The following is a 12,257-nucleotide window of genomic DNA, read 5'->3' as shown; positions in this document are numbered from 1 at the left end:
TTTTTTTTGTCTGATTAATGTGGAAATTTTTTGCTCCCACAGCGAACGTGGTGCCTCCTTTCAAAGCTGTTTTAATAACTATTTTTAGATTGTATTTCTACTTGGACTCTCATTTTCTTTTTTTTTTCTTTTTCTCCGATTAATGTGGGAATTATTAGCCCCCACAGCGAACGTGGTGCCTCCTTTCAAAGCTGTTTTAATAATATAATAGATAGATAGATTAATACCTGAAGATGTTGTCCCTAAAATTCAAAAAGCAAAAAGATAGAGAAGAAGATATGGTACATTTATGGATTCCTAAGTAACCCTGCAGATGAGGTACCTCTACCTTTTCGATCAAAGGCTTCGTTCGAGAAGACAGATTGGCTAATCTTTTTCGCCGCATGCAAAACGAGAATAATCATTAGCATGACTAATTAAGTGTTAACTATTATAAACTTAAAAATATTTTTTTCAAAAAGAGAACTTCTATATATACAATTTTGCACAGAATATATTGTTTGGCAATTTGGGAAGCATATGCTAATGAAATACAAGAAAGATGTCGTTTGTCGTTTTGATTTGCTGAAAAGAACTCATCCTAAGAAGGTGCACAATATACTTTAAAATTAACATTCGAGGCCCAACCCCAAAAGGGCAAAACCTGCACCTGAATACAACAAGGTTGGAAGTACACCCTCCGTAGAGAGAGAGATATAGCTCCAAACATTTGGATGTACACCCTCCGTAAAAAAAAGAGATTTAGAGGGAGAGATATCCCTCCAAATATTTTTTAAAAAGAAAATGTGTGTTTTGGGGGGAGAGATATCCCTCCAAATATTTTTTAAAAAGAAAATGTGTGTTTTGGAGATTGAACACATGATTATAGAGTTGAAACCACACATCTTTTACCATTTCACTATCAATTGTATCTCATCATTGTTTGGATACACAGGAAGAGGGATAAAAGCAGCATTTGCTAGCATAACAACTTTGAGAATGTTCCCTCGCGAGTAACGGTGAAATCACGTTCTACACTATGGGTTGTTTTGTTTTTAAGTCCTATCAAATTTTTGGTTGGATTGTATTGTTTCAACTCTATTGAATTGGCATAATTTGGCCTCAATCCAAATAGTTAGTAAATACTATTCAAAACTATCAAATAACTGGTAGGGCAAGAATTGACCACAATCCAAACGACGTACTACCTCCGTTTTTTAAATAGATGACGCCGTTGACTTTTTCTCACATGTTTGACTATTCGTCTTATTCAAAAAATTTACGTAATTATAATTTATTTTGTTATGAGTTGTTTTATCACTCATAGTACTTTAAGTGTGATTTATATCTTATACATTTGCATAAATTTTTTGAATAAGACGAATGGTCAAACATGTGAGAAAAAGTCAACGGCGTTACCTATTAAAAATGGAGGGAGTACTACTCTATTGTGGAGATTATGGGTACCCCATACCCACACGGCATGGTTATCCGACTAGTTATAGGGGATAACTTATATATATGAAATATGTAACAGATTATGACTTGGGTATTACGTTTCCCTGTATATTATGGAACGGCCTAAAGTCCTGGTTTGATAAGATTGTAAAGTAGATTTAGTAAACCGATACCGTGTTGGTTAAGGTTTCTATCTTGTAATCCTGCCCCCCATCCTATATAAGGTGGGCAGGAGGCCCTCTAGGGGGCATGACACAACTAGATCGTCAGATCAATACACACCCGGCGGATTCAAATCCCCAAACAGGAGTAGGGTATTACCTCTCATTGAGAGGGCCTGAACCTGTCTAAATCCTTTGTCTCCGCATCCATCCACTTTTAGGGCTCGTGCGCTACCCCTTTTATTATTGCCGAAATCTAGTTTCGACAGTTGGCGCGCCAGGTAGGGGTTGCGTCGAATTACCTGTCGAAAAGTGCGATGGAATCAACTTCAGAAGAAGCCCGGAGATCAATCTCATCAATTTCGACGGCTCAAATCTTTAATCGGGTTTATCGTTCCAATCTAATTTTTATTAGATTGATTTTTAATCGTTGTTTGATTTCCTGATATTTTGATGCATTTCATATACTCGATGAGATCGAGACACGGCCATCATCGTCGCCTGCTCGGGTGCCCTTGCCGTGTCCGAGTGCTCCTCTCTTCCTTTCCTTGCAGTTGGACGTGTTGCTGGAGTAGCACAGGCCGCCAGGAGCAAATTAAACACACGCATCTGTTGATTTATTAATCAACACGTATATGCAGACTGGAATTAATCTACTAATTGCTTTCTATTGCATGTACACATGTGCCGTTCGATTCCTGTTTCCATGTATGACAGTTGATGTGCTCCGCCGGCCATCTCCGATAATGGCGTCATACCGAAAGAACATCGAGTTAGCAGTTAGTTGCCGGGGCTTATACATGTTGCATGGCGCGTCGCCGGCTATCACCCACGATCCAGCCTCACTGCTCGACTTGAGTTTTTCGTTTCAATTTGTTATCAATAATCAATATATATTAGATTGATTTCTAATCTCAGATTAATTTCTTGCTATTTTTTGTTGTTGTTCGCATATAATTACGCGGCACTACTGAGGCGAACGATGTTGGTCATGGACTCAAGGCATCTCAGCTTTCCGGTCAATCGGCCGCGAGTCCACTCCGCCGGCTTGTCCTCGCCACCGCCATTGCTGATATCAACAACGACTTCACCGCCGGCTTGCCTCCATCGCCGCCGACTGGTGTCTCCGCCTACACGGCTGGCCTATTATGCCGCCGTTGTTGGGCGTCTACGACTTCACCACCGGCTTGCCACCGTCACGGCCGACTGGTGTCTCCGCCTACACGGCTGGCCTATTATGCCGCCGTTGTTGGGCGTCTACGACTTCACAGTCGGCTTGCCTCCGTAGCCGCCGACTGGTGATCTCGCCTATACGGTTGGTTGGTCACACCGCTGTTCATGGGCGTCCACGTCTTCACCGACCGACCGCCACGTCTGCCGCCGACTGGTGCTTTCGCCTTCACAGCTGGCCTATTATGCCGCTGTTGATGGGCGTCTACGTCATCACCACCGGCCTACCTCCGTCGCCGCCGACTGGTGTCCCCGCCTATACGGTCGGTTGGTCACACCACCGCTGTTAATGGGCTTCATCATCTACACCACTGGCTTGGTTCCACTGGCGCCGACTGGTGTTTTTGTCACCATTGATGGACTGCTTTATTCCCACATCGGCTACTTCTGCTGTCATCGAGGGAATACGACAAAGCTAAGTCATCATTTATTTTATTCTTTATATGATATTTTGTCTTTTCCTTTGCCTCACTACATCAACTGGTTCGCCGTTGACTAGTGAGTCGGGGGCTATAGATGTTATATCGTATTTTTTAAACAATTTTCATAATATTTATCTTGATTGCTTGCGACATAATCTGAGTACAAAAGTACCTATCGAGTTATGGAGTTCTATCTTCCTATGCTTTCCGTTTGGTTTGCCAATGGATGGTTGCCTTTGGGCCGATTCCTAGCACCCGGGGGCTCGTTGGATGGACCGAGTAACGCAAGGTGCTAAGTATTATTCGGAATAAATCAAAAGCATAGAGATGAGATAAATTTATTTTCTGCTCTTAACAATTGCAAAAGTACCCGAGTAGTAAACTCTGATCCGTGAAACTTTGTTCCATTAATGACGAACTCATGTCACTCATATGCATGTTTGGGAAGTGCCTAGGCCGACTCCCGATGCTTGGTGGTTATGACTAGTCGGGCAGAGTGTTTAAACGTACAGAGTCATCTGCTCGGGGAAATCAAAATTGACAAGAGGAGAAATACATATTTATAAATATTTTAAAATACTTGATTTTTTCTCGAGTATTATATTTATATCAGATACTACTCATCCTATATGTTTGTTCTGCAGGATCCAGATCCAGATATGCATAAAAGGGATTCATGGCTTTAAGCTTATCTCTTACGCTCCAGGAATGGATCAGTCAGAACATCACCACCGGCTCGCCTCGACCGCCGCCGACTGGTGTTTCCGCCTGCACGGCTGGCCTATTATGCCGCCGTTGTTGGGCGTCTACGTCTTTACCGACCGGCTTGCCTTCGCCGCCGCCGACTGGTGTTTCCGCTAGGGGTGGATATCGAGCCAGCTCGGCTCGGCTCGGCTCGGCTCGGTAAAGCTCGTTAGGATAACGAGCTGGCTCGGCTCGGCTCGTTATCCTAACGAGCTAAAAACCCAGCTCGGCTCGGCTCGTTTAAAAGCTCGAGCTAGCTCGTTAAGCTCGCGAGCCAAACCATCCAAAAACTGCCCCTAGCCCTCAGCAACAGCCAACACAGCAAGCAGCCAAGCATGCAATGATAGTATGATAAATTGTTACATGAAAATATCAAAGCAACAAATCACATTCACATATAAGTAATCTACTCAAAGTCTTGGATTAAACACATTTCACAAGTACATAAACGTCCACACTCCAGTACTCCACAGTCACAATGACACATTCTGAGTTACTGACATAGTGACATACATCATCAGTTCATCACATATTGCAATTAACTTCAAAATAGTTCAACAAAAGACTGTAATTAAACATAGGTTCAGTCCAGTACAATAATCCATGCTTCAAGTTCAATAGTTCAATACTTCAATACACCAATATTTAGCATAAGTGCATAACTAGTAAAGCTGCAGCCTGCAAGGTTCATCATTTTCATGATTTCATCCAACACAGTTGCACATAAACACAAAACACAAATAGCATGGCAATTGGCAGCTCCCTTTCTCCCATAGTCCCACACTCCCTTTCTCCCATAGGGTGTAGGCTTGTAGCCTGCAGGTAAACAAATTATAGAGTATGATATAAATGGGTGAAAGTCATAAACTTATTAAATAAATATAAATTGTCCCTACTAGTTGCTTGCCACCACACAATTGGGGAAGTCCACTATTTCGATGTCATCATCTCCATTTTCTCCCTATGAAAACAGTCCAAAGTGAACATTTTATACAAAAGACTTGACAAAAATAAAGAATAAAAAATAATCATTGCATTACATACCACAGGGATAGGTGCACTATTGTCATTTTGAGAGGCTCTTATCCAGCTTGAAGCACAAACCAAAGCCTGAACTGTTTCTGGCTTCAAAGAACTCCGGTAGTCATCAAGAATTCTTCCCCCGGTACTAAAAGTGGACTCTGATGACACACTGCTAGCTGGAACAGCCAAGAACCTCTTTGCCATGTTGGACACAACAGGAAACCTATGGGCATTTACCTTCCAATAATTGAGTAAGTTGAAAGTGCTATCTTCGAGGGACACATTTGGTTCATCTAGATAGATGAGTAACTCAGACTTTGAGGATTCTTTAGCATTTGACTGCAAAAAGGATTGAAATCCACTTGGAATAATTGAAGCCAATGAGGTGGTAGTAGAGATTGAGGATGAGGCCGAGTGACCATTGTGTGGACTGTTCCCACCTTGGTTGTGGCGACATATCCGCTCATACTTTCTGTAGAGTTTTTCCATCTCATCAGTTATGGCAGCAACCTCTGTTACACACCTTGTCTCACCAAAAAATTCACTGAAGCACCATCTAATGTACCTCATTTTGAACCTAGGGTCAAGGATTGTAGCAATGATCATGATATTGTTTGTGTTCTCCCAATATTTATTGAATTTTTCCAACATTGCATCAGCCATAGTCACCAGCAATACATCATTAGGGTCAGGTTCATAAAGTCCAGACTGCTGCCCTAACCTTGCAGCTTCTAACAGTGCAGTTTGTGCTTGTGCTCTAGAAGCTAATATTGCAATCTTAACTTTAGCTATGTATGGATAGAAAACATTGGCAGTGGGGTAGGTTGACCCTGAAAATGCAGTGGTTGCACCAGACATTGTTCCCAAGATTGGCTGAATTTTCTCAAACAAATCCCATTCAGATTGTAAAGGTAGCCATTCATATTTGGTGTCTGATTCAGCATAATAATCAAAACCATTTCTATACTCAATGCATGTCTCTAGCATCCGATAGGTCGAACTCCACCTTGTTTTAACATCAATAGACAACCCTCTACCAACTTTAATTGAATAAGTGTTGCACACACCCACAAACTTATACATACGGGCTGGAGACTTCTTAAAGTACTTCACAGTGTTCCTAACATTGGTTATCAAAGATTGAATTTGTTGCAGGCCATCATTAACAACCAAATTAACTATGTGGGCAGCACAACGAACATGGAAATAATCTGGATCAAACTGAGCATTCTTTCTAGCAGCAAGCTTAGACTTCAAATTTGAAACAGCGGTGTCATTGTTTGAAGCATTATCAAGGGTTATTGTCATGACCTTGTCCTCTATTTTCCAATCAACCAAGCAATCAAAAATAGCTTGAGCTATGACAATACCGGTGTGAGGAGGCTCCACCTCAACAAAGTTTAGGACACGGCATTGCAAAACCCAATTAACATCTATGTAATGAGCCACCAAACACATATACTGAAGGTTTTGATTTGATGTCCACATATCTGTAGTTAAACTTATGGTCTCAGCCTCCCTAAGACTTTTCCTGAGATGTTCCTTTTCAGATTCATACAATTTCATGCATTCACTTTTTATGGCCTTGCGACCAATGAATTCATAGCTAGGATTCATCCACTTCATCAAGGCATTAAACCCTTTATGCTCAACAATTCTAAATGGGTAATCATGTAGAATTATCATACGGGCAATCAAAAGTTTAGTGTGATCATGATCATACTCAGTAGGATGCACAACCATAGAACCATCAGCTAAAGGAAAATCAAGTGTACCTTGAGCTTTAGCCTTTGCAAGCTTGTTCAGATATATTGTGCACTTATCTAAGTGACGATTTAGTGTTGTAGTGGTTCCCCCAGGGCGATATGCATAGTTGTGATGACAAAACCTACACTTTGCCTTACATTCCATTTTCCCTTTTTCCTTCTTGGAGGGAACATTGATCACCTTATAATATTTCCAACAACTAGCACGCTTTCCTCTTGTTATCTTAACTTTAGAAGGAGATAGTGAAATACCTGCCTTTGGCCTTTTTGCACCTCGTTTTTGAGTCTTTGATGTGTCATCTCCATCCTCTCCCTCACTGCTGCTTCTTGACGAAGGTAGGCTCACCGACATCTCATCATTCAAGTCAAAGCTGTTTTCTTCATCCTCCCCTCCATCTGAAATGGCCACCATGTCCATTTCCTGCACAAATTCAATTCATACACACACAAACTGATTACTAGCTGCTAGCTGCCTTGGTAGTAGCCTAGTAGGTATAGCGATTCATTCAAAGCTAAATGCAAAATTCACAGTGGTATAAATCAAGTGATTGTGGAATTTAGATACATACCACGGTCGTGGACACATTAGCTCGTGATGCTGATGCCGGTGACGGCGATCCAATTGCCCCACTTGCGATTGCGGTCCTTGCGGTTGCGGATCCTCGACTACGGCCAACCTTGGTTTGAGCAATCCGTGCGGAGCGTGTACGTGCCGCTGCACCTGCACCTGTAGCTGCCGACGAGGTTGGCTTCGCGCTCGCGCATTTGCTCTGGGATTCCACGCTTGGTGGTTGCGGGTGCGGCGCCTCCTCCATGTCAGTAAGCAGCGGCGTGGAATGTGGATGGCGAGATGGCAGCGTCGAGTTCCTTCAGTGGACGGCGGCGTTGAGTTGCTTCTCAAACGCGTGGCGCCGGCGGCTGGCGGGTGGCTGGTGGCGGCGCTTGGCGGTGGTGGCGGCTGGCGGCGGCGCTTGGCGGTGGTGGCTGGCGTCGGCGCTTGGCGGTGCCGGCAGGCGGCGGCACTTGGCGGTGGTGGCTGGTGGCAGCGCGTGGCGGTGCCGACTGGTGGCAGCGCTTGGCGGTGGCGGCTGGCGGCGGCGCCTTGCGATGGCTGGCTTGGCGGCTGGCGGGTGGTGCCGTGCAGCCGTGGGCCCGTGGTGGTGGCTGGCGGGCTGGCGGCGGCCGGCGGGGAGCCAGGGAGGAGAGTCGGTCGGAGACGAGAACGAGAGAAGGGGAGGAGACGAGATCGGCCGCCAAGCCAGATCGGGAATTGGGGAATGGGGAATTGGGGATAGACTGGGGTCTGGGGCTCTGGGCGTCAGGCCGTCTGGGAGTACTAGGGTTTTCGGCAGGCGGCAGGCCGGCAACCGAGTTGGGCTGTTGGGCTGGGCCTCCATTCTCATCTGCCCTGGCTCGTTAAGGCTCGCGAGCGGCTCGCGAGCCAGCTCGAGCTGGCTCGTTATCTCTAACGAGCTGAAATGCAAGCTCGGCTCGTTAGGAAAACCAAACGAGCCGAGCCGAGCCAAGCCGAGCTTCTCACGAGCCGAGCGAGCTAACGAGCCACGAGCTTCCTGGCCAGCCCTAGTTTCCGCCTGCACGGCTGGCCTATTATGCCGCCGTTGTTGGGCGTCTACGTCTTCACCGACCGGCTTGCCTTCGCCGCCGCCGACTGGTGTTTCCGCCTGCACGGCTGGCCTTTATACCGCCATTGTTGGGCGTCTACGTCTTCACCGACCGGCTTGCCTTCGCCGCCGCCGACTGGTGTTTCCGCCTGCACGGCTGGCCTTTATGCCGCCGTTGTTGGGCGTCTACGTCTTCACCGACCGGCCGCCTCGTCCGCCGCCGACTGGTGCTTCCGCCTGCACGGCTGACTTATTATGCCGCCGTTGTTGGGCGTCTACGTCTTCACCGACCGGCCGCCTCGACCGCCGCCGACTGGTGTTTCCGCCTGCACGGCTGGCCTTTATGCCGCCGTTGTTGGGCGTCTACGTCTTCACCGACCGGCTGCCTCGTCCGCCGCCGACTGGTGTTTCCGCCTGCACGGCTGGCCTATTATGCCGCCGTTGTTGGGCGTCTACGTCTTCACCGACTGGCTTGCCTTCGCCGCCGCCGACTGGTGTTTCCGCCTGCACGGCTGGCCTTTATGCCGCCGTTGTTGGGCGTCTACGTCTTCACCGACCGGCTTGCCTTCGCCGCCGCCGACTGGTGTTTCCGCCTGCACGGCTGGCCTTTATGCCGCCGTTGTTGGGCGTCTACGTCTTCACCGACCGGCTTGCCTTCGCCGCCGCCGACTGGTGTTTCCGCCTGCACGGCTGGCCTTTATGCCGCCGTTGTTGGGCGTCTACGTCTTCACCGACCGGCCGCCTCGTCCGCCGCCGACTGGTGCTTCCGCCTGCACGGCTGGCCTTTATGCCGCCGTTGTTGGGCGTCTACGTCTTCACCGACCGGCCGCCTCGACCGCCGCCGACTGGTGTTTCCGCCTGCACGGCTGGCCTTTATGCCGCTGTTGTTGGGCGTCTACGTCTTCACCGACCGGCTGCCTCGTCCGCCGCCGACTGGTGTTTCCGCCTGCACGGCTGGCCTTTATGCCGCCGTTGTTGGGCGTCTACGTCTTCACCGACCGGCCGCCTCGTCCGCCGCCGACTGGTGCTTCCGCCTACACGGCTGACTTATTATGCCGCCGTTGTTGGGCGTCTACGTCTTCACCGACCGGCCGCCTCGACCGCCGCCGACTGGTGTTTCCGCCTGCACGGCTGGCCTTTATGCCGCCGTTGTTGGGCGTCTACGTCTTCACCGACCGGCTGCCTCGTCCGCCGCCGACTGGTGCTTCCGCCTGCACGGCTGACTTATTATGCCGACGTTGTTGGGCGTCTACGTCTTCACCGACCGGCCGCCTCGACCGCCGCCGACTGGTGTTTCCGCCTGCACGGCTGGCCTATTATGCCGCTGTTGTTGGGCGTCTACGTCTTCGCCGACCGGCCGCCTCGTCCGCCGCCGACTGGTGTTTCCGCCTGCACGGCTGGCCTATTATGCTGCCGTTGTTGGGCGTCTACGCTTTCACCGACCGGCCGCCTCGTCCGCCGCCGACTGGTGTCACCGCCTGCACGGCTGGCCTGTTATGACGCCAACTGATGCTATCTTCTTCACGGCTGGCTACATCACCATCACCGCTAATAAGCATCATCATCTTCAACGCAAGCTGTCTACATCTGCTGCTGACTAGTGCCCTCACCTCTACGTCTGGTTTAGACAGCTACCACTACTGATGGACATCATCGTCTTCCGTTGCCGACTGGTTATGCCGCCGCCGACTGGTGCTTTTATCTTCACAACTGCGCGTCTTCGCTACCAGTTTGCTTCTGTTGCCGCCGACTCGTGTTCACTTCATCACGGCGATGCAACTTTGTCATCATGGTGGAGCGACTTCATCTTTATTATCTTCGTCACTGGCAAACTCTATTGCTGCTACTTCGCAAGTTTTGCTACTTCACCAACCACGACGTCTTTGTGAACCTCGACATCTCGGCATGCGATGCCGTGTTATTTTACTACAACAAGTGGCTCTCCAATATTCAGGATTTCTACTTGGACATCTTCAACACATATCTTCAATCAAGCAATGACTATTCGATGACAAGAAGCTACAGTTCTCGACTCTATGTTTAGTTGTTTCCCAACTAATCAAAGAGTCGGGGGCTACACAAATACAAGGCTCAAAATTTGACAAATTTTATGTCAAGCTGAAGAAATCAATTCATCAACCCACGAGTCAACTCCAGGAGTCATTATCTTCATCTTTGCTTCGGAGCAGACATTCTACTTCAACAACTTCAAATATTTCGCACCTCTGCTTCATCGACCCTGACATCTCTGTTGTTGCTAATGGATGATTATGTTTTCGCCGACTTATTATTTCACCTTCACGGTTGACCTACTATGCAAATGCTGATGAGCGTCTTTGTCATTATCATTGGTTGCTACACTGCTATTGGCTGGATCACCGACATCGTCATCTTCATCATGTCGGTTGCGTTTGTCGTCGTCAAGTATTTTCTTCATCTTCATGATTGGTGGATTTCGTCATCGTCTTTGATGCGTGTCTACATCTTCACCGTCGGCTTGCTTTCATCACCACCGACTGATTATTTCGTCGCCGCCGACTGCTCTGTCATTGTTGTTGGGGGCCTTCATCTTCATTGCTAGCTGACCTGATTGCTGCCGACTGGTTTCTTCGCCTCTGCGGCTGTGCAACTTCATCACTTTTGATTGGAATCACTATCTTCACTACCACTAATATTTTTGCCACCTCTGCTAGGCAATGTTATCTCTATATTGGTCGTCTTGTCTCTATGCCAACTGCGTCAGCTACCATCAATGGACTATTATGACTACGACAGAAGGACAAGCTATATGATCAGGGGCTTACTAGATCAAACACAAGTATCATACCTTCAATTTGGACTTGTTCCGGATACATGCAACATGAATTCATGATCATGGGTCTATTTTCTATGCTCAAAGACTGGACTATTTATTATTCCCCGTAAGGGTTATCAACTGAATACTTGCACCAGTCGGGATTCAATTGTTACATCTATTTTGGAGTATCCCATAAGGGATAACCACTCAGATCAGAAGCTATTCATATGAGCTACATTTGGTCTATAATACCTGGAAGATTTATTACTCGGGAGCATGTTACATGCGTCATCCTTTAAAGGGTGTCGAAGGCATATTTTTTGGCCTAGGCCTAATATGTCTGCAGCCCATATTTTCAGGTGTGGCCTGTCACGTTCTTTTAGGGACTTAGGCACTTTTTGCTTAGGCCAAAGTGCGCGTGATCAAGTGCCCAATACCTTAAAATCCTTTTATACCACAGTTACTTAACTTTTTAGGAGTTGGTACAATGCATCTTAAAAGGTGTCAAACAGTAAAGCTTTATATAGCTGGCCCGCTGACTTTTTTATATAGTCATGGTGCTGTTTGGGTTTTTAAGCAATTGATTGGATACAATATCATTGCTTTTTGCCACGTAAGTGTGCATTTTTATTGACCAATATTATGGCTTAGGCTGATTATATATTGTGGTCATTTTTCAGGCGGTTGGTAAATCCTTTATGAGTTTATTTACTCGGATTTTATACCACATATGCCATATATTTCCAGGTGTGGTGGAACCATGTGTCTTCTAGGGACTTAAGCACATCTGTTAAAGCAGTGTGCGTATGGCGTATGCCCAATACTTTGGAAATTTCTTTATTCACAACATACAAGCTTCTTTATAGCTATTTTGCTATGTGAATTTTCAATGATGTAGCCAACTTTAGGTTACACTCATCATATTTTACAAAGCAGTCGGTATATCACTTGGATCATATTATTCAGGGATTCACACCGCATATGCTACATATTAATATTAAGTCGCTTGGTTGACTACAATTATCGAAACCACTCGGTGCATCTAGTCGATGCAC

At 46.8% G+C, this 12,257-nt stretch overlaps 1 protein-coding gene across 3 annotated transcripts; it reads right to left on the bottom strand.

The window, feature by feature from the left end:
* Nucleotides 1–4,511: 4,511 nt before the first annotated feature.
* LOC107281182 (zinc finger BED domain-containing protein RICESLEEPER 2-like) lies at nt 4,512–7,811 on the bottom strand. Of its 3 annotated transcripts, XR_010740816.1 has the most exons (6): nt 7,353–7,811; nt 7,036–7,204; nt 5,458–5,594; nt 5,039–5,356; nt 4,891–4,955; nt 4,512–4,810 (listed from the first exon to the last, which is right to left on the bottom strand). XR_010740816.1 is itself a non-coding variant. In XM_026022041.2 (3 exons), coding segments are annotated over exons 1-3 (1,788 nt in total). In that variant the 5' UTR covers nt 6,761–6,927; the 3' UTR covers nt 4,512–4,809. The 3 variants fall into 3 exon arrangements, 1 of the variants encoding a protein (XP_025877826.2); XR_001546480.3 differs by having other exon boundaries at nt 5,039–5,594; nt 7,353–7,809; XM_026022041.2 differs by lacking the exons at nt 7,036–7,204; nt 7,353–7,811 and having other exon boundaries at nt 5,039–6,927.
* Between the last annotated feature and the right edge of the window lie 4,446 nt (nt 7,812–12,257).

This window comes from Oryza sativa, chromosome 1, assembly GCF_034140825.1.
Source record: "Oryza sativa Japonica Group chromosome 1, ASM3414082v1".
Classification (NCBI taxonomy): Eukaryota; Viridiplantae; Streptophyta; class Magnoliopsida; order Poales; family Poaceae; genus Oryza; species Oryza sativa.
The sequence above is the reverse complement of the archived record's forward strand: the minus strand, read 5'-3'. Positions and strand labels throughout refer to the sequence as shown.

Excerpts from the sequence above, each read along its gene's own strand:
- LOC107281182 (XM_026022041.2), bottom strand. The coding sequence starts at position 6,760 with ATGGTTGTGCATCCTACTGAGTATGATCATGATCACACTAAACTTTTG. Across the intron at positions 4,956-5,038 it reads ATAGTGCACCTATCCCTGTG|GGAGAAAATGGAGATGATGA; the intron begins GTATGTAATGCA and ends CTGTTTTCATAG.